Here is a 23714-nt window from a genome sequence, read left to right as displayed (position 1 = left end):
CTTAACAGAGAGTACCACACCAAATCGTAACATAAATCGTAATGAATATTAGCAGCTATTTACCTCAACCAATTTGAATATTTAAAACACCTCATTTTATTTAAGACCTAGGTTATAAGGTTATGGCCAAAATAAGAATTTACTGAGAACCATAAATTACTACGCAGTAAGTCTTACATATATAATGCACATCTAATTAGGGTCAAAGAAAAAAAGGGGGGTGTTTTTTGCACCTCCATCAATCAAAGCCAATGGAGAACAAAATTTGTCTGTTAAATGCCTTCAAAATCTTTCATTCCTCTAAGAGTAAGACACTAAGATCTGATAGATTAAGGTAAAAAAAAAAAATAACAGAGAAAATAATTAATGTAAATCTTTTAAACAAGATAGGTATGACAGCCTTTAACTCTGTCAGGTATTTTAGCATGGCTTACCAAGTAGCTAACTATATAAAAGTCACTACATACAGTGTATGTATTGGTTTCTTCATCTGATAGGCCTCTGGCTTTGCTTTAGTCACATTCAGCAGACATCATTCTAACAATTCATGATTTATGCATGGCTTACGCACAGCTTCAGAAACAAAAGCACCAGATACACAAATACATGTATTGACATGTCACATATTGTTTGTAAATTGAGATGGATTTTATTAAATCAAGATTTATTTTTTTAAGATTTATTATAAATTTTTTAATGTTTATTTATTTTTGAGAGAGAGAGAGAGAACAAGCAGGGGAGGGGCAGAGAGAGAGGGTGGCAGAGAATCTGAAGTGGGCTCTGCACTGATAGCAGGGAGACTGATGCGGGGCTCAAACTCACAAACTGCAAAATCATGACCTGAGCTGAAGTCAGACACTTAACTGACAGTCACCCAGGGAGCTGGCTGAAACCAAATCAAGAAAAATTTTGCATACGTGGTACACTCAGGATTTCTTTTATATTAGGTGTTACGAGGCTACCTTCCTTCGGTTTTTGAGGTGTGGCAGGAGGAGTGTCCCAGCATACTTTGGAGGGTCTGCTATAGGAATCCATATCTGATTTGGGTCCTAAGCTTTGTTTCTGTCTACCTTGACCTTCAAGGCCATCAAGATTAAAGTTTATATATGCCTGGACTAACAAATATCTTCAGGGAGAAAGTGGCTCTCATGCTCACTTCTCTGGATTCACTTTTCCCTACATTTTGGACTGATAATCCCTTACTATCAAGGCAGTTCTTTGTTACTTTCAGGACAATTTTTTTTCTTTACAATAATTTTTAAAGTCTTAAATCAAGAATATTTTAGTTGTTTTCAATGGGAGGATGGGTTCAAGTAAATTAGACTATAATTATTGGAAAAAGAAACGTCTCCATTGTATACATTTGACACAGATGACACATACAACTAAGAAGTTACCATCGATAAGGTATGCCTCCAAACTCTTACTCTGTAAAAAAATAAACATTTCAAAATTCTATTTGCATTAATCTTTCCATGATTAATGAGGTCATCTTTCCATGAGGTCTTTCCATGACCTCAAAAATAAAGTCAAACTCTAAGAACAGATAATATTTGACTCAGGATCAAAAAACGTTATTTTGGGCACCTGGGTGGCTCATTCAGTTAAGCATCAGACTCTTGATTTAGGGTCAGACCAGGATCTCATGGTTCGTAAGATCGAGCCCCATGTGGGGCTCTGTGCTGACAATACAGAGCCTGCTTGGGATTCTCTCCCTCCTCCTTGGCCCCTCCCCTGCTCACACACTCTCTAAATAAATAAATAAACAAATATTAAAAACTGTCTATTTTCCTATGTAATTAATCATCTATGTTTATATATTTTTTTACTATTTCAATCTGATAGCAAATTTGGATCTATGAAGACCACTACATGAAAAAGATAAAGTCTTGTTATATTTAAACTTTTTAAAAGTATTATCTGGTTAATCATTTCTTAAACTGGCAACAAGGAGTAAGCACTTTTTAAATATACATATTCTATTGGGAACCATGCCATCAAAGTGAATGTCCTCTTTCCAAAAATAAGCAAATAAAGAAGAAACAAGACCTTCTAAAAATTATTCCATTGAGTATGGTGATAAAATAATCAAAAGCAATACTTGGAGAGAGAGGTGAACACCTATGTTCATAATAGTACCATTATTCACAATATCACAATGGTGGAAGTAACACAAGTGTCCACTGAAAGATGAATGGATAAACAAAATGTGGTATGTACATACAACAGAATATTCAGGCTTAAAAAAGAAAATCTTGACACACGCTGGAACATGTTTGAACGTTAAAGACATCATGCTAAGTGAAATATGCAGTAATAAAAAGACAAATATCATATAAACACTTATATGAGGTATCTGAAGTAGTCACATTCATAGAGACAAAAAGGAGAACGGTGGTTGCCAAGGACTGGAGGGAGGAGGGAAGAAAAAGGAGTTCTTGTTTAATGGGTACAGAGTTTCAGTTTTGCAAGATGAAAATAGTTCTGTAGCCTGATGTGCTGATAACATCAACAATGTAAATATACTTAATGTCACCGAACACAAACATTAAAAATGATTAAGATAGTCAATATTACGTTATGTGTATTTTAATACAATTTAAAAAAAGTGAAGCTCTGCATCTTTTCAAAAACAAAAAGATTATTCCATTGGTGTTTAGACAACTACTATGAATACTGTTAGCATTAAAATTCTGAGAGTGATGGGTCAAAAAGCATTCCAAACATACATCATTACATCATTCCAGGAAATTTCCTCTATTGTAACAAAAAGGTTGTCCTAGTACAATATAATGATTTATAAGAAATATACCTTTGGGGGTGCTTGGGTGGCTCAGTTGGTTAAGCATCTGACTCTTGATTTCAGCTCAGGTCATGATCTCATGGTTCATGGTATGGAGCCCGAGCCCTACATCGGGCCCTCTACTCACAGCACAGAGCCTGCTTCGGATTCGCTGTCTCTCTGCCCCTCCCCCCCACCCCGCCCCCCACTCAAAACAAACGAACATTTAAAAAATAAATAAATAAATCTTTGGTCATTCAGATGACCAAAATCTATTTCTCTGATATATCTGGTCTTGCTCAATGGTTTTTGAAAATGCTTCAGAGACATAAAGGTGACATGGGTGTCTTGTTATCAATGGAGGTGACTTTTGGAATCCACCAGAGGGTGGCAACTGGTTGCAAGAAAGGGCAATCGTAAGATTAGAGAGCTGCAACTTGGGAGTGGCAAGGGGCTGGAGGTTGACTCAGTCAGTGATTAAAGACAATCAGTCAGGACCATGGACTATGTAATGAAGCCTCCATAAAAACCCAAGAAGACAGCTTTTTTGGCCTTTTTCAGAGGGCCTCCACATTTGGGAGATCAGAATGCTTCAATATGCCACTGAGCCAGGCCCCAAGCTCCACACTGGAATTGGGTCCAGGCACCTTAAAAGACCTAGTAATTGCAGACCTAAAACAAGTAGGATTTGAAAATATCAAGTTTCCCTCTGCTAAGTCAGGACAATTAAGTAAAGCTATTTCTGAAACAAAATTATGACCTGTCTCTTAATCAAGAATATCTTCAATATGAACTTCATTCAGACTGAAGGACCACAAACATTTATTAGAATATCTTAACCGTTTAAATGTGGAAAAACAAGAAATATGTGAATAATTTATTCTTAAGGTTCCTACTATTTTATTTAAAAAAATTTTTTTAATGTTTATTTATTCTTGAGAGAGAGAGAGAGAGAGAGAAAGAGACAGACAGGCAGACAGACTATGAGTGGGGGAGGGGCAGAGCAAGAGAAGGACGCAGAATCTGAAGCAGGCTCTAGGCTCTGAGCTGTCAGCAGAGAAACTGATGCAGGCTTCAAACTCAAGAGCCGTGAGACATGACCTGAACCGAAGTCAGGTGCTTAACCAACTAAGCCACCCAGGCACCCCAGGTTGCTACCATTTTAAATGAGTGTTTGGTCTGACAATCTACCAAGTTCTCACTGATACAAAAATAGGTGTATGGTTTCTCCATATAGAGAGAAGAGACACTAAAAATGAGAAATAATGCTAAAACTCAATATTATATGCCAGTTTACGGTAGTAGATATCATGAAGCATTTCACTAGAACCTAAATACTGTTTTTTCAAACTGATAATATCTTAAACCACTTGGCTGAAGGGTAGATTTTTTGAGCATGAAAGAAATAAAAATCACATTGTCCTTTTCCCCCCAAAGAATGATTTATTGAGATAATGTTACTTTTGGCAATTTTACCCAGGTGGATACAGCGAAGCATATTCAAATTTGCTGGAGTCAAAAGCCCAGTGAAATCTAATGTTTTCCTAAGAAGACTAAGGGATATTCATATAACAACTTCCAAATTATATAACTAACTGTAGCAAAATAATAAGGATATTTTGTTACAAATGGCCATTCCATAATCATTTACAGTTTCTTAATTTTTAGCTTAATTTTTCTCATGAAATGATAGATTTTTTAAACCACTTTACCTTTCTGCTGTAAGGATTACTAATTACTAACTTGGTGTCATCTGAGCCAGATAAAATATATTCTCCAGTCTCATTCCAACAGATTGTATTAACCTAAAAAGAAAACAAAATGTAAATTTAAGCAAACTGGACATAAAAACAAGTATGCCATCTTTCAGTTAACTGACGGTTCAAAACTTATTATCACTAATAAAGTTGCATCTATGATAAGCAGTATTTACCACTTTACCTATTGAAAATACAGCTGCTTAGTAAATATAACATTCTGTAAATTCACAACGAAATGACTGAGTCTTTAAATGTTATTGTTTAAATTTATTTTAATTGATTCATTTTGTACCCAGAAACATAAAACCAGGCCACCTTAAAAAAAAAAAATTAAAAGAACTTACTCAGAGCTATAGTAATCAAGGCTGTGTGGTATTGTCATGATCACAAATTTAAATCAATGGAATGGAATTGGAGTCCAGAAATAAACCTGTACATTTATGGCCAAGTAATTTTTGACAAGGGATCTAAGACCATTCTAAGGAAAAAGAATATTTTTTCAACAAATAGTGCTGAGACAACTGGATATACGCAAGGAAAGGAACACCACAGACAGAAATTAACTGAAAATGCTAAAAAAAAAACCCTAAATGTAAGAGCCCAAACTATAAAACTTAGAAGGAAACACAGGTATCAGTCTTTATGAAAATTAAAACCACAATGAATGACCACTTCCCACCCAGAAGGATGGCTATAATGATTAAAAAAAAAAAAAAAAATGACACAAAAGAGTAAGTTAGCTAGATTGTCAAGAAATTGGAATCCTTATACATTGTTGGTAGGAATGCAAAATTGTGCTGCTATTTAAACAGATTGGCAGTTCCTCAAAAACTGAAACAGAGCGAACCTATGACCCAGCAATTCTACAACAAGGATATATCCAAGAGAATTGAAAACATGGACCAAACAAAAACGTGTACACAAAAACCAGAGCTGCATTACTCCTAAGAGCCAAATAGCGAAGCAACCCCAACATTTATGAAAGAATGGATAAACAAAATGTCACTATCCATTTGCTCCTAACAAAATACACATACAAGGAAATACTCAGCAGCAACATGAAGCAGCGACACAAGCTGCAACATGGATACACTTTGAAGACATTACGCTGAGTGAAGGAAGCCAATCTGAAAGGTCACATATTATATGATTCCATTTATTTCAAAATTCTAAAACAGGCATATCTGTAGAGACAGAAAGTAGATTAGTGATTGCCAACAGCTAGGTGGAGGGGGAATGGGAGGGAATGATAACTGCTATGTACCTTCTTTGTCAGGTGGTGAAAATATACTGGAATTAGCGGTGGACGGTACAACTTGATGAACATACTAAAAAAAAAAACTGAATTACACACTTAAAGTGGGTGAATTGTATGGTATATGAACTTTATCTAAATAAAAAAAAAAAATAGATTCCACTTTCAGTCAAGACAGAATAACACCGACCAAATTTACTATAACATCTGCAACAACTAAAAAACAGCAGAATACACATCCCCCTTTTTTTTAGAGAGAGAGAGACAGAAAGAAAGAGAGAAAGCAAGCAGGGGAGAGGGGCAGAGGGAAAGAGAAAGAATTCTAAGCAGGTGCCACACCCAGCATGCAGCCCAACATGGGGCTCAGTCCCATGACCCTGAGATCATGACCTGAACCGAAATCAAGAGTTGGACACTCAACTCACTGAACCACCCAGGTGCCCCTACACCTTCTTCTTAAGTACACAAAAATCTATTTACCAATACAGAAAATACTTATGGGCCATAAAACAAATCTTAATATTTTTAAAGGATTTCAACTAAATACAGAGTATGTTTTCTGACCAAAATGGAACTAAATGAAAATCATTAACACAAAGAAATATTTGGAAACTACAAAATAACAGACGCTCAAAATAGAAATTACCTAATAAATTAGAAGGTATTTTGAACTGAATGAAAATGAAAGCACAACATATCTCATCTTATGGGTTGCAACTAAATCTGTATTTAGAAGTAAACTTATAACACTAAAATACCTATATTAGAAAAGATAAAGGTCCCCTATCAGTGACCTCAACTTCTATTAAAAAAAATTATAAAAAGAACAAGTAAAACCCAAAGTCAGCATCAGATTACAAATAATGAGTATCAGAGCAGGAATCAATGAAACCACAGAAAACAGAAAAAAAAAAAAAAAAAAAAAAAGAAACATACACGAAAACACTAGAAGCTGATTCTCTGACAAGACAAATAAAATTAATGAACATGTTGGGGCGCCTGGGTGGCGCAGTCGGTTAAGCGTCCGACTTCAGCCAGGTCACGATCTCGCGGTCCGGGAGTTCGAGCCCCGCGTCAGGCTCTGGGCTGATGGCTCAGAGCCTGGAGCCTGTTTCCAATTCTGTGTCTCCTCTCTCTCTGCCCCTCCCCCGTTCATGCTCTGTCTCTCTCTGTCCCAAAAATAAATAAACGTTGAAAAAAAAAAATTAAAAAAAAAAAAAAATTAATGAACATGTTGTCAGACTAATCAAGAAAAAAAGGGGGGTCAGGGTAACATATTATCAATATGAGAAATGAGAAAGGTGATATCCATCACTAACTACATATTCTACAAATACCTAAACATTAAGGGAACACTATGGTCAACTTTATGCCATTAATGCAACAACATGGATGAAATTGACAAACTCCTTGAAACACACATACTAAACAAAATTCACTCAAAATATAATCTATTTTTATTAGGGGATTATAGTTAGAGTTTTCCACAAAGAAAACTCAAGGCCCAGATGGCTTTACTGGTGAATTCTGCCAAACATTTAAAAATAATTAAGTAATGAGAATTCTGTACCAAGTCTTCAGAATATTAAAAAGACAATATAAGTACTGGAACTAATAAGTGAGTTTAGAAAGTTTGTGCAATATAGACAAATATGCAAAAACAGGACAGAGAATTAAAACAACAACATGGTATCACTAGATTTCTACTAGAATGTCTAAATGTTTTTTTAAATTACTATACCAGATGTAAAGGAGAAACAGACGAAAAAACAGCAGACTTCAATAACCCATTTTCAACAATGGATAAATCATACAGACAGAAAATCAATAAGAAAACATTAGAATTGAACTACACTTTAGATCAACATTTAGACATACACAGAATAGTTCATCAAACAGCAGAACAGACATTCCTCTCAAGTGCACACAGAACATTCTCCAGGATAAATCATGCTAAATCACAAAACAAATATTAGCAAATTTTAGAAGAGTTAAGGCATACTAAGTATCTTTCTGACCACAATGGTGAAAACTAGAAATTAAACAGAAGGAAAACTGGAAATTTCACCAACATATCGAAATTAAATAATACACTCTTGGACAACTAATGGGCCAAAAAAAAAATATCTTGAAATAAGCAAAAATGGAAATAAAACACATGGGATGCTGCAAACACAGTTCTAAGCAGGAATTTAAAAAAATTTTTTTTTCAACGTTTATTTATTTTTGCGACAGAGAGAGACAGAGCATGAACGGGGGAGGGGCAGAGAGAGAGGGAGACACAGAATCGGAAACGGGCTCCAGGCTCCGAGCCATCAGCCCAGAGCCCGACGCGGGGCTCGAACTCCCGGACCGCGAGATCGTGACCTGGCTGAAGTCGGACGCTTAACCGACTGCGCCACCCAGGCGCCCCAAAGCAGGAGTTTTATAGCAATAAATGCCTATGTAAGAAAAAAGAAAGATCACAAAAAAGCAACAGAACTTAACACATTAAGGAAATAGAAAAAGAAAAACAAACTAAACCCGAAGTTAGCAGAAGAAAGGAGACAACAAAGATCAGAGCATAAATAAATGAAATAAAGAATACAGAAACAATAAAAAAGATCAATAAGACTAACAGTTGGTTTTTTGAAAAGAAAAAAAAATGACAAGCCTTTAACTAGACTAGCAAGGAAAAAAGAGAGAAGATCCAAATAAATAAAATTATAAAAGAGATTATAAATGATACCACAGAAATACAAAGGACTGTAAGAGAACACAGTCTCTTACACACCAACAAACTAGACAACTTACTTTTTAGTATAACCTACCTAACCTGAATCATGAAAAAATAAAAATTCTGAATTGGCCACTAACAAGTAAGGGGACTGAATCAGTAATCAAAAACCTTTAAAAAAAAAAAAAAAAAAAAAGGAGCGTGTAGGTGGCTCATTCGGTTGAACTCCTGATTTTGGATCAGGTCATTATCTCACAGTTCGAGAGTCTGAGCCCCATATCGGGCTCTGCACTGACAGAGAGCCTGCTTGAAATTCTTGCTCTCTCAACAATAAATATTAGAGTGAGAGTGGGTGAGAGAGAGAGAGAGAGAGAGAGAGAGAAGCCCAGGGTCAAATGGCCTCAGGGGCTTTAAATATTTACCAAACATTTAAAGAATAAACACCAATCCTTCTCAAACTCTTCCAAAAAACTGAAGAGGAGGGTACATGCCCAAATTCATTTTCTGAGGCAAGCATTACCCTAACACCAAAGCCAGATAAGGTATTACAACAGAAGGAAACTACATGCCAATATTCCTGATGAATGTACATATAAATATTCTCAACAAAATACTAGCAAATCAAATTCAGCAGCACATTAAAAGGATCATACAGCATGACTAAGTGGGATGTAGCCCTGAGATACAAGGATGGCTCAGTATACACAAATCAATAAATGTGATATACCACATTAATATAATGAATGATAAAAATCATATGATCACCTCAATATATAGAGAAAAAACATCTGACAAAATTCAACATCTTTCACAATAAAAATTCTCAACAAACTAAATATAGAAGGAATATTATCTCACCAATTTAAAGGCTGTATATAACAAACCCACAGTTAACATCATACTCAATGGTGAACAGCTGAAAGCTTTTCCTCTGAGATTAGGAACAAGAGAAGGGTAACTACTCTCATCACTTTTATTTAACATAGTACTGGAGTCGTGACCAGAACAATTAGGCAAGAGAAAGAATAAAAGGCATCCAAATTGAAAATGATGAAGTAAAATGGTGTCTGCTGGCAGATGACATGATCTTTATACATAGAAAACCCTGAAGATTCCACCAACAAACTGTTAGCACTAATAAATGAATTTAGTAGTTTCAAGATATAGAATCAACAAACAAATATCACTCACATATCTACATACTAACAATCAACTATTTAATGCCAAGTTACAATAGCATCGAAAACAATAAAATACTTAGGAATAAATTTAACCAAAGAGGTAAAAGATCTGTACACTGAGATCTACACAATATTGATGAAAGACAATGAAGAAGACACAAATAAATAGAAAGATACGCTGAGTTCATGTACTGGAAGTCTTAATTTTATCAAAATGTCCATACTACCCAAAGCCATCTATAGACTCAGGGCAATCTCTATTAAAATTCCAATGGCATTTTTCACACAAAGAGAAAAAACAAACCTAAAGTTGTATGGAACCACAGAGAAAGAAAAACAAAGCTGGAGGCATCACACTTCTGACTTAAACTATATTACAAAGTTACAGTAATCAAAATAATATGGTATTGACATAAAAACAGACACACAGACCAATGCAACAGACTATAGAGCCCAAAAAACCCATACATATGTGGTCAATTAATTTACAACAAAGGATCCAAGAATATTCAATGGAGAAAGGACAGTCTTTTCAATAAATGGTTTTGGGAAAACTGGATGTTCACATGCAAAATAAAAAAAATTAACTTGAAATGGATAAGACAAAGAAATAAATAAAAGCAAAAAAAAACCAAAAGAAAGAAAGAAAGAAAGAAATGGATAAGACTTATAAACATAAGACCTGAAGAAAAACAGTGAAAAACTCCTTGACCTGGGTAGTCATTTTTTTAGATATGACACCAAAAGCACAAGGAACAAAAGCAAAAATCAACGAGTGGGACTAAATCAAATTCAGAAGCTTCTGCACAGCAACAGAAATCAACAAAATGAACAGGAACCCTAGAGAATTGGAGAAAATATATGCAAACCATAATTTGACAAGGGGCTAATATCTAAAATATATAAGGAGCTCATATAATCAGTTAACGATAACAACAAAAAACCCCAAATAATCTGATTTTTAAGGGCAAAGAATCTAAATAGACATTTTCCTAAGATATACAAATGGCCAAAAAAATATATGAAAGGCTACTCAACATCACTAATCATGAGGGAAATGCAAATCAAAACAGTAGTGAGAGATCAGCTCATGCATACCCGAATGGCTATTATCAAACACAGACAGGAAATATCAAGTCCTGGTAATACGTAGAGCTAAATGAAATGTGGAGGTAAGCTTTACAGTTATATGGAGTAAGAGTTCTGAGTAAAAGGCATAAAACATACAAGGCAGAGGCGGACTTGGCGTATTCGAGGAACAGCAAAGAGATGAGTGTGACTAGAACAAATATGCGTAACAGAGACCACAGTACAGGATGAAACTGGAGAGAGCCGCTTGCACCAAATCACAGGGCCTAGAAGCAACAAGGCCTTGGCGTTCACTAGAAGTACGCTGGAAATCGACTGGAGAGTTTTGAGCAGTTGAGTATTATGAACAGATGATACATCACATAATTTTCTTTATAAATTTTCTTTCTACCCTCTCCTTATTTTGAAGGATATAACAGAAACTCAGAAAAGTACATATACATATAAGACTTATAACACTGTTTACCGCATTTTGACTTTAAGAATACATAGACAAATAATAAAAGATAACCAGGACTACGGAATAAAGGGTACATACAACCAATATGACAATATAAAAGCATACAAGCTGACAGAGGTGTGAAACAGAGATAAAAAGGTGGAGAGAAGGGGTGCCTGGCTGGCTCAGTCCATAGAGCATTCAACTCTTGATCTCGGGGTTCTGAGTTTAAGCCCCATGCTGGGTATGGAGATTACTTAAAAATAAAATCTTAAACAAAAAAGGTGGAGGGAAGGATGAAAGAATTAAAAGTCTCTACCTTACAGAATGGAAATTCAAGAGATACCGTCTATAAATGACAGAAAAACAAAAGGATGCTTATGTATGTTGTTTAGTGTAGAGACTAAGAACAGTAATATAAAAATTCTGAGAAGCCTACATCTTAGAAAGTGAGAGAGTTCTATAAATGAGTTAAATTCTCTATCATGGCAGGAACTCAGGAGATGATGTTTGAAGTTGCCAATTCCAAAAAGATCAATGTAAGAGCATTACATGGAGATACAAAAGAAATCATCAGAAGATCTGAAATGAAAAATGATTCAAAGAGGTTGTTTTTGGAAAAAAGGATAGGAATAAGGGAGAGTGAGACACATCTGTTACTTTTGTTATGATCCATTTGAACCATGCGCATATATTATTTTGGTCTGCTCCCTCCAAAAATGGTTTTTAGCTTTAAAATAAATACATATACCTGAACTGTATTTATAGCATAATTATAATTCCATAATAGCGCACTGGAAATACAAAGTATATAAAAACAAGTTAAATGACACCACAAGAAACCAAACTAGTATCTGGAATGTGTGACAGTCTACAGGAAAACTGACTTACACTCTGTAACAAGTCAATGGCAGGAACAAAGAAGGGGAAGCCTGCTCTACTTTAATAGTGATTTGAGAGGCAGGGCACTTATGATGAGCACTGGGTGTTGTATGTAAGTAATGAATCACTAAATGCTACTCCTGAAACTAATATTACACTGTATGTTAACTAACTAGAATTTAAATAAAAACTAGAAAAAAGAGGAGGCCTGGCAATCAAGGAATAAACTTTGCCTGGAACCTCTTTTGAACAAACAACTATAAAAAGACATTTTAAATAATAAGAGAAATTTAATTATGGACTGTATATCAGATGATACCAAAAATATACTGTCAATCTTGTTAAATTACATAATAGCATTTTGGTTACATAAGAAAATGTACATTGCTTTTTGGCTACACACAGGAGTGAAAGAAATGACATAATATCTAGGGTATTATGATATTCTGAGAAAAATGAAATGGAAAATATGTCCCAATATTTAAAAAAAAATTTTTTTTTTAATGTTTATTTTTGAGGGATAGAGCGAGCGAGCGAGCATGGGAGGAGCAAAGAGAAAGGGAGACACAGAATCTGAAGCAGGCTCCAGGCTCTGAGCTGTCAGCACAGAGCCCGATGCGGGGCTCGAACCCACAAATTGTTAAGATAACAACCTGAGACAAAGTCGGACGCTTAACCGACTGAGCCACCCAGGCGCCCCAAACATGTCCCAATCTTGATAATTGCTAAATCCACCTGATGAGTATATGAAAAAGCATTGCCTGAAATTTTCAGAACAGGAATTAAAAGGAAAAGGATTCTGTTTTGGCCCTGTTAAATCTGGCATGCCCATTAGACATGCAACCAGTAGAGAGCTGGATACGTGAATCTGGAGTTTGGGGAAGAAATAGAGAGCTGGAAGTCATGGTTTTTTAGCCGTGGGACCGGATAGCGTGTCTCAGAAAAGTGAAGAGAAAAGAGGGTGGGAGGAGCCAGGACAAAGTCGCAGTACATCCAACAACTGAAGGTCAAGAAGCGGAGGAGTCAGCTAGAGGACAGAGAAGACGCAGTGAGTCAATGAGATACAGAGAGAACCAAGAGAGTGTGGTGTTAGCAGAAACCAAGAGAAAAAATATTTCAAAAAAGAACATGTGTTCAATTAATGTCTAAATTTCCTGAGAAGTGACCACTAGTAATCATTAGTGACCTTCACAAAAGCAGTACCGTTGAGTGAGAGGGAAGCCTTTTGATAATATTAGAAAACTCATCTGTACTCTTAAAAATCTCCCACATACTTTCCTAAAATCAAAATAAACTTTATGTTTTAACGTCAAACTTCATTCTCCCATTTTTTATTACAGTTATTCATAATCTCTTCAAAGAGGATGGGGCATTTCATCAAATATTGAGCACTTGGTATTAAGGTCCTTCATAGTGGAGAATTAATTATTACTTACACAGCCATCATGCACATTCAGGGTTGCTTCAAGTTTCAACCTTTGGATAAATTCTCTTCTTCCTGTTTAAAAAAAACAAACTAAATAAGTTATAAGTCATTCTTGATGAAGAAAGTATAACAAAGAAGTTAAGAGCCCAGGATCCCGCATGAGGCAGCTCTAACTTCAACTCCCACTTAGAAGCTGAGTGATACCACCTCAGCCCCCATTCCCTCATTAAGTAGTTCCTGCCTACCTGATGTTGTTATTGCAAGGATAAAACGGTTCAAAGATAGAAAGGGCTTAGCACAGTGGCTGGACCACAGTAATCATTCACACATATATTCAACCAATATGTTGAGTACTCATTCCTTTCCAGGTGGTGTTCTAGGAGCTAGGAGTACAGTGGTGAAATAAAACAGAAAAAGAACCCTGCACTCTAATGAGCTTATTGAAAGACAATAAACAACACGTCACCTGATGAAAGTGTCAAATGGAAAAATAGAGAAAGAGGATAGGACTAGAGGTGGGGGATAGGGTTTTGAACCTCAAATAGGTGGGCAAACAGTGTTTTGTTAGATACTACCTACTTTTAAACACATCTCAATTTCAGAAATGTTAAAATATTTTAAAGTTCATTTTACAATGAAATGTACCAGCAAAAAAATAAAATAAAATCAGTCTAAATGTCCATCAATAGCAGAATTATAATACTGCAAAAATAGAAATCACTTTGAAAATGAGAAATGTTTCCCTTTAAAAAATGAATCATCTTTATCAAAGAAAGACCAAAAAGCTTCATGTTTATTCAGGAGCTGTAATGAAAAGAAGCTGAATATATGACAAAGAACGATAATTAGCTAAGTAAATCAGGCTGATGAGATCTCAAATAAAATTAAATTTGACTATGCTCTCTGTACACTGTCACCAGGGACAGATTTCTCTACACTTTCTTGCCATTTGATGTAAATATCAAGATCTTCTTGAGAATGAGCTATTTTCTTTCTTTGTGCTTGCTTATAACTGGTAAGATGGCTAGGTAAAGGATGAACATGTGGGTTAAAGAATTTTTCTTTTTTTCTTTTTTTATGTGGGGGGAATGTTCTATGGTTCTAAACATTGGAATAAGACAACCTACAGAAATTCAGTATTTTCATGAATTGGTTGTACTTTATATAATTAACTTTTCAATCTGATTTTCAGTTTTAAAAAGACGCCAACTGTACTAAATAGATAACATTAAAAAAAAAAATTTCCGCCCTTCAGCCAACAGCAAGCTTGGCAATCCTACTGAGTTATAATTAAGAGTTAAGATCATATTATCAACATGACAACAATTAAAATTCATTAAAATACAAGGACGAGGGGGAAGAGGAGGAGAAGAGAGGAGAAGGAAGAAGAACCAAAAATTTTTCTTGAAAATTTTTAAAATCTAGGTTTGAAAACACAGCTGTAGCCATCTCTGCCTAGAGAAAATGGTGGTAGGACATGAGAGAACAGAAGACAAGGTGAGTTCTTCGAGCAAGAACTCTTACGTATGAAACCTGCACATAAAAACATGCACTGAGACTTGACAGTTAAATAGCTCCCCAATGATTTCTGTATGTGACTTTGGAGATCCAAATGACTGTATTGTCCACATACCTCATTAAATGTGCTTCCAGAAACAACTAACATAAACCTCCTCTACCCTTTACTAATTAAATGTACTACCAAAAAATAGGAGCTGACAGATGCCCTAAAATAAGAATCGTAAGGTTAAAAAGCTGAGCCCCCTCAAATTAAAATAAAAATAAACTCATACCTGTCGTCAAGAACTATGAAGTCTAAACTACTCGCAAGCTAACAAGTACCTGCCACCATCTCATGAATGCTGGCAGAAGACACAAGACTCCTAAGTCAGAAGCAAAGGATTTTTCTCCGTAATCAATGCAAGCTTCAAGTTCACATAGGCTCCTTGTCCCCCAGTTCCCACAGGGCAATGCGAAGCAGCCTAGGTAAGTACTGGATATGCTGGGGGTTTGAATCAGAGCTGGAGAACCCTGAACTGAGGAAACCCAAATCTTACAAAAGATCAAGCAAACTTGTCTGACCTTTTTCCCAAAGAGTGACATTATCTGCATTATACTGGACAATAAATAAATCTGCCCTCTGCTCCAGAGAGAGATATTATAACTTCCAAAGCTGTTCCTTGTATATGCATTATTGAAAAGATAGTCCAGAACAAAGCAGCCAGTGCCTCTGCTCACAAATGTGCAGAAATGCAAGACGCATGGAGAATTGTCTCCCAACAATTACACACTTGTTACGGATGAATTTACCTACTGCTGTGGCTTCCTACTCATGTCTTTCTCGCAACCCATGCTGCCTCTCATAATTCCATCACTGCTTTGACATTCTATTCTTTATTAACAGACCATAAACTCAATAAAAAGAGAAACACTCTTGATCACCCGGGTACCCTAAGTGCCTAGAACAGTGAGGAGGACAAAATAGGCATTTAATATACATTTGCTAAATCAGTGAATAAGCAAATAGGATCATGATACTCGCTCTGTTCTATAATATGTCTTCCGTTGGGTGAACATCTTTCAATGACAATAAATATACAGCTACTGCTCTTTTTATAAGAGCTATTGCTCATTTTGAATGGTTATATAACTTACTAAACAGCTTTGCAACTTCCTTATTCACATACCTATCTCCCTTAGTAGACCGTGAGATGCCTGAAATAAGTGTTAGACCAGGTTTAAATACCTACTTGGAACATACTATGAATAAGCTGGGCAAAACCTAACTTCTCAGAGCCTTAGTTTACGTTACATTTGTAGAAGTTTTACATTTGATGGGTACACATTTATTGTCAGGAGCAAATTAATTAGCATTCTCAAAACTTGTGGACCTGCTGATATGCTCTACACTTAAAATGAGTTCTCTCCCTATACACAGCTGGGATTGTTCCAAGTTAATACTGCCTGAAAAGAGAGAAAATCATTTTTCAAAAATGACCTCATTTAGGAGTTGAGGTAAGTTCAGCTGATTAAAGAAAAACAGTAAGGCTGGTGATATTGAACAGCAGAGATGGAAAAGCATTCTAACAAAATTCTTCACTTTACTTCATTCTATTGTCCCTTTGAACTACTTTGTCTTTAAAGCCAGACTTTCTGGTCATCTCCACATGCCGCCTTCCCTAGCTCACTGTCAGCTCTTCTTTCCCCTGCACTGTCCCTTGCCCCCTCCTCTCCATTGGTTTTGTTCTTAGAAATCATAGGTCCTCAGTAAATCCAGTGGGCCCTTTTAAGACACATTTTTCATGACCTCATAGTATTATCTGTCACAGCTGATGCCATCTTCTTGAAATAATCTTCTTCTTTGGTCCCCACGGCATCTTACCAGATAACTGAACTGAAAATCAAAGGGTGACAAAACTCCTTTGAGGTGAGACAGAACACAGAACGGTTTCATCTTGGACAGAGCACAGGACAAAGAGGCAGCTGCCATCAAAGTGCAGAAGGAGAACACTGTGAGATGCAAACAAATGCTTTAAGGCCAACTGCGGGCTAACAAGATGGTTGAATCTCTGAGATCCTAGACACAGGCAAAGTCCTCATTCGGTCACCGGCTCTTTTCTGTTACCTTCCACCAAGAACTTGCAAGAAACACTGGAAACAGGGCAGGAGACCAGAAAGAGTCCCTCTCTGGCAGGACACAGGCATGAAACCCCACTCACGTTTCAGGCCATTCTCTCAGGGGAAACAAAAGCCGCAAGCCACTGCAGAAACCCAAGCTAAAAATGGCCTCAGTAAATGTCTACTACTGGTGAGAGAGGCAGGAAACCCTCACCATCATTTCAGGCAAAGGGCAACTGCCCTGAGAAAAGGATAAAAGCAGACACTGCCTATCCTTCAGGGAAAGGCAGGAAACCCCCTCCCATCTGATAAATAATCAATAGGAAGTGTGGTGGCACTGAAATGCGTCAAGTCACACTGAACTACCTTCCCAGAATCCCTTCCCTGTAGATTTCGCCTGAGGATGAATCACCAGCCATTTTTGCACAAGACTGATGAATGAAGTACAATTACAGCCATACTGACTTTGCACTCAGAAGGCTGGAGCAAAGCTCATGCTGCTTATACGTGTTGTTGTGTATCTGCTAGCTCACCTTCTTGGAATGAGCAGCAACTAGGCCTAGGAGTGTATGTAATAATAAGTTTATGTAAGTTTATGTAATAATATTCTAAATACTTGGTTGTCATTTCAACAATCTCCACAGCACCTTCACTGGCAGATTCCATCTCAAGAAACAGTTTCTTTGCTCACCCATAAGAAGCAACTCCTCATCCACTCAAATCCTGTGATTGCAACAATTCATCCTATCTTCAGGCTCCACTTATTCTAGTTCTCTTGCTATTTCCACCACATCTGCAATTACTTCCTCCACTGAAGTGTTTAACCCCTCCAAGTCATCCATAAGGATTAGAATCAACTTGTGCCAAACTCCTGTTCATGTTGATATTTTGATCCCTTCCCATAAATCAAAAATTCTTAATTTTTTCAAAAATTCTTAATGGCATCTAAAATAGGGAATCCATTCCAGAAGATTTTCAATTTACTTTGCCCAGATCCAACAGAGGAATCACAATCTATGGCAGCTATGGCCTTACAAAATGCAATTCTTAAATAGTAAGACATGAAAGTCAAAATGACTCCTGGATCTAAGGGCTTAAAATGGATGTTGTGTTAGCAGGCATGAAAACACTCATCAGAACTCTTGAATGACCAGGTGCATTGTCAATGAGCAGAACTATTTTGAAAGGTATCTTTTTTTTCTGAGCAATAGGTCTCAACAGTGGGCTTAAAACATTCAGTAACCATATTGTAAACGGAATGCTATCATTCAGGCTGAAGCACAGATAAAGTAGATAAAGCACAGATAGAGTAGACTTAACACAATCTTTAGGGGCCTAAGATTTTCAAAATGGTAAATGAGCACTGGCTTCAACTTAAAGTCACCAGCTGTATTAGCCCCTAACGAGATAGTCACCCTGTCCTTTGAAGCCTTAAAGCCAGGTATTGACTTCTCCTCTTTAAATATGAAAGTCCTGGATGGCATCTTCTTATAGAAAACTATTCAATAGAAGGCTGTTTTATCTACACTGAGAGTCTGTTATTTACTATAGCCACCATCGTGCTAGAACTTCTGGATAACATGCTGCAGTTTCTACATCAGCACTTGCCACATCACCCTGCACTTGTATGCTATGGAGATGGCATCTTTCCCTTAAACCTCATGAACAAAAACTCTGCTAGCTTCAAACTTTTCTTTTTCAGGTTTCTTACCTCCCTCACCCCTTACGCAGTTGAAGAGAAGAATGTTATTAGGGCCTTGCTCTGAATTAGGATTTGGCTTAAGGGAAAGTTGCGACTGTTTCATCTTCTATGCTGATCACTAAAACTTTCCCCGTATCAGCAATAAGGCTGTTTCACTTTCTTATCCATCACGTGTTCACTGGAATATCACTTTTAATTTCCTCCAAGAAATTTTCTTTTGCATTCACAACTTAGCTACTGTTTGGCACAAAAAGGCCACTTTTCAGCCTATCTCAGTTTTCTTTTTTTTTTTTTAATTTTTTTTTTAACGTTTATTTATTTTTTTAAAATTTTTTTTCAACGTTTTTTATTTATTTTTGGGACAGAGAGAGACAGAGCATGAACGGGGGAGGGGCAGAGAGAGAGGGAGACACAGAATCGGAAACAGGCTGCAGGCTCTGAGCCATCAGCCCAGAGCCCGATGCGGGGCTCGAACTCACGGACCGCGAGATCGTGACCTGGCTGAAGTCGGACGCTTAACGACTGCGCCACCCAGGCGCCCCTAACGTTTATTTATTTTTGAGACAGAGAGAGCCCAAGCATGAATGGGGGAGGGTCAGAGAGGGAGACACAGAATCCGAAACAGGTTCCAGGCTCCGAGCTGTCAGCCCAGGGCCCGACGCGGGGCTCGAACTCACGGACTGCGAGATCGTGACCTGAGTGGAAGTCGGACACTTAACCGACTGAGCCACCCAGGCGCCCCTCTAGCTTTTAATTTAAAGTGAGATATGCAGGCGCTCCTGGGTGGCTCAGTCGGTTAAGTGCCGACTTCGACTCAGGTCACGATCTCACAGTTCCTGGGTTCCAGCCCCACATCGGGCTCTGTGCTGACAGCTCAGAGCCTGGAGCCTGCTTTGGATTCTGTGTCTCCCTCTCTCTCTCTGCCCCTCCCCCACTCACGCTCTGTGTCTCTCTCTCTCTCTCTCTCAAAAATAAACATTTAAAAAAAAAGTAGATACGCAACTCTTTCTTTCACTTGAAAGGAACATGGCAGAGTTATTAATTGGCCTGATTTCAATATTGTTGTTCTCAGGGAGTAGGTAGACCCAAAAAGAGGGAGACACAGGGAACAGCTGGTCAGTGGAATAGTCACAACACACACAACACTTATTGATTAAGTCCACTGTCTTATATGGGCACAGTTTGTGGGGCCCCAAAACAATGACAATATTAGCATCAAAGATTACTGATCACAGATCAATGTAACAATGATAATAATGAAACAAGTTTGAAATATTATAAGAATTACAAATTCTTACAAATTCTGTGTCACAAAATGTGACACAGAGACACAAAGTGAGCAAATGCTATTGGAAAACAGGTGCTCCACGAAGGGTTGCCACAAACTTTCAATCTGTAAAAAACGCAGTATCTGCAAAGTGCAGTAAAATGAAGCACAATAAAACAAGATATGCCTGTACTGGAAGTTTTAGCCAATGTGATATTGCAAAAAAAAAAAAAAAAAAGACATACATATTGGAAAGGAAGAAATAAAACAGACCCAATTGGAAGATGACATGATTTTGCATGTAAAAAGTTCCCAAGATTATACCCCCCCAAAATCCTAGAACTATAAGTGAGTTCAGCAAGGTCACAGGATACAAGATCAGCAGATACACAAAGTTGCATTTTTATATATTAACAACGAACGTGTGAAAGTTGAACTTAAAACACAAAACCATTTGTAATTGCTCCAAAGAAAATTAAATATTTAGACATAAATATAAAAAATAAATAAAATGTATCCTGATCATTACAAAACCCTGATGAAAGACACCAACAACTTAAACAAATAGAGTGTACCATGTTTATGGATCAGAAGAATCAACACAGTGAAAGACGTCAGTTCTTCCCTAATTGATATATAAATCTAATGCAATTCCTATCAAAATCTCAGTAATTTGGGGGTATGGACAAGCTTGTCCTACGATTCACATGGAAAGGCACAAGATATAGAATAGCCAAAACAATTTTGAAAAACACAAACTAAGGGGGGAAAGATCACTCAATTTGATGTTAAAACTTACTATATAGCTACAATAAGCAAGACAGTGTGGTATTATTTACAGAAGAACACACACACAGATCAGTGATAGAGAACAAAGAACACAGAATCAGGTCCACATAAAATGCCCGACTGATTTCTAAAATAAAGGCGCAAAAGTAACTGAATGGGGAAATACAGCCTTTTCAACAAATGGTGCTAGATCAAGATGACATCCATAGACACAGAAATGAACTTCACGCTAAACCACACACATCATACAAAACTTAACACAAAATGGACCCCAGACAAATACAATTTTAGGAAAAAAACCTAGGAGACAATCTTTAGGACCTAGGGATAGGTTAAGAGTTCTCAGACAGGATACCAAAAGCATAATCCATAAAAGGAAAAATTGATAAATTGGACCTCACTGAAGTTAAAAACCTTTATTCTGCAGAAGACCCTACAAAAAGAATGAAAAAACAAGCTATAGACTGGGAGAAAATATATGCAAACTGCACACCTGACAAAAGACTAGTACCTAAATTATATAAGTAAGTCCCAAAACTCAACAGTAAAAAACAATTAATAAACCAAACAAAAAATGAGCAAAAAAACATAAAGGGACATTTCACTGAAAATATAAAGATGGCAAATAAGTACGTAAAAAGATGCTCAAAATTAGCCATTAGAGAAATGTAAATTAAAACCGTGAGTTATCACTATATAATTAGAAATAAAAATAGTGATAACACTCCTGCTGGTGATGATGCAGAGCTGATGGGAATGTAAAATAGTATAGTAATACCTGAAAGAGTATAGCAGTTGCTTACAAAATTAAACAATGTGCTTACCATACAATCCAGTAATTGCAATTCTTAGACGTTTATCCCCAAAAGATGAAAACTTACGTTTATATGAAACTGCATGTTCATAACAGTTTTATACTTAACAGTCAAAAATGGAAACAATCCAAATATCTTCAACAGGTAAATGGTTAAATAACCATATAACCATACCACGAGATACTAATAAACAGTAAAAACAAATAAACTATTAATACAACAATTTAGATGAATGTTAAGGGAAATACACTGAGTGAAAAAAGCCAGTCTCGAAAGATTACATGCTGTTTTTTATGTCAACATACATGTTATTTATATAATATAAATAACAATTTAATATAAATAACAATTTTTGAATTGACAAAATTATAGAGATGAAAAGCAGATTACTAGTTGCCAGAGGTTAGCAGTAGGGAGAAAGGGATATAGCAGTGACTGTAAAAGGATATCACAAAGGAACGTTGTCATGGAATTATTCCCTATCTTAATTGTGGTGGTGACCATGTTAATCTATTAAAATTAATTAAAATTAATGTTCAAAATGCACAGAATACATACACACACACAAATAAGTACACATATAATTGGGGAAATCTGAATAAGGTTCATGGCTTTATCTATCTATGTCAATTTCCTAGTTGTGATATCGTATAGTTGTATAAGATGTTACCATTCATTGGCAGTATTGGTTGAAGGGTATATGAGATCTCCCCAAATTATTTCTAACAATTGTATATGAACCTACAACTGCCTCAAAATAAAAAGTTAAGGAAAGTACCAAGTTAAAAAAAAAAAAAGAAAAGTAAAAAAAAAAAAACAAAAACAACAACAAAAAAACAAAACCTTCCCACAGAGAGAACTCCAAGTTCTGAGGTCTTCAACAATGAAATCTATCAAATGTTCAAGAAAAAGGTAATTTCAATTCTATATAACCTCTTTAGAAAAAGAGAATACATTCAACTCATTTATGAGGCCAACATTATCCTGATACCAAAACAAGCAAAAATATAACTATAAGCTATAATTATAAGCTTGTAACTTATAAGAAAACTATAAGCTAAATTTTATGAGCATAGACACAAAATTCCTACCAAAACTCAAGCCAGAACATATAAAGGATAATTTATCATAACCAAGTAGGATTAGCCCAGGAATTGAATATTAGTTCAACATTAAAAAAATCATTAAAGGGGCGCCTGGGTGGCGCAGTCGGTTAAGCGTCCAACTTCAGCCAGGTCACGATCTCGCGGTCCGTGGGTTCGAGCCCCGCGTCAGGCTCTGGGCTAATGGCTCAGAGCCTGGAGCCTGTTTCCGATTCTGTGTCTCCCTCTCTCTCTGCCCCTCCCCCGTTCATGCTCTGTCTCTCTCTGTCCCAAAAATAAATAAACGTTGAAAAAAAAAAAATTAAAAAAAAAATCATTAAATATGCTAATATACCAAATTAGCAGAATCAATGAAAGAGAAATCATATAATCAACTTAAGAGATATAGGAAAAAAACCTTGACAAAATTCAACAGCCAGTCATGACAAACATTCTCAGCAACCTAAGAAGAGAAGGACATTTCTTCAAACAGTGTCTACAAAAAACATATGGTCAGTAAGATACTTAATAGTGAAAATCTGAAATGTTTTCCAAGATGAGGAATGAGGCAAGGATGTCTACTCTCAGTACTTCCATTCAGATTCTATTGCAATCCTGGCCAGTGCAATAAAGTAAGAAAAAGGAAAAAAAAAGAAGAAAAAAGGAATACAGGTGAAAAAGGAAGAAATAAAACTGTTTTAATATCCAGAGACATAATCCTCTATGTAAAAATCCTACAAATTTGGAAAAAAAAATTATAGGAAGTAATTGGGGCACTTGGCTGGCTCAGTTGCTAGAGCACGTGAATCCTGATTTGGGTTGGGGTTGTAAATGCATGCCCCAAGTTAAGGGTGGAGTTTAATTTAATAAAAAAAAAGAAGAAGAAGAAGAGGGGGAGGAATGAGTAGGTC

General features: G+C 36.4%; 1 protein-coding gene across 5 annotated transcripts in view; it reads right to left on the bottom strand.

Annotated features, from left to right (window-relative positions):
• The window catches only part of DCAF6 (DDB1 and CUL4 associated factor 6), a 136273-nt gene that overhangs the window by 105825 nt on the left and 6734 nt on the right, over positions 1-23714 (bottom strand). For all 5 annotated transcript variants that reach the window (XM_047840857.1, XM_047840858.1, XM_047840859.1 and 2 more), the window contains exons 2-3: positions 13541-13602; positions 4495-4587 (exon numbers count right to left, since the gene is read on the bottom strand). In XM_047840857.1, the coding sequence (XP_047696813.1) occupies positions 4495-4587; positions 13541-13602 (155 nt within the window). The remainder of the gene's footprint in view (positions 1-4494; positions 4588-13540; positions 13603-23714) is intronic.

The sequence above is a fragment of the Prionailurus viverrinus genome, chromosome F1 (genome assembly GCF_022837055.1).
Source record: "Prionailurus viverrinus isolate Anna chromosome F1, UM_Priviv_1.0, whole genome shotgun sequence".
NCBI lineage: Eukaryota > Metazoa > Chordata > Mammalia > Carnivora > Felidae > Prionailurus > Prionailurus viverrinus.
This window is presented reverse-complemented; position numbering and strand designations above follow the sequence as displayed.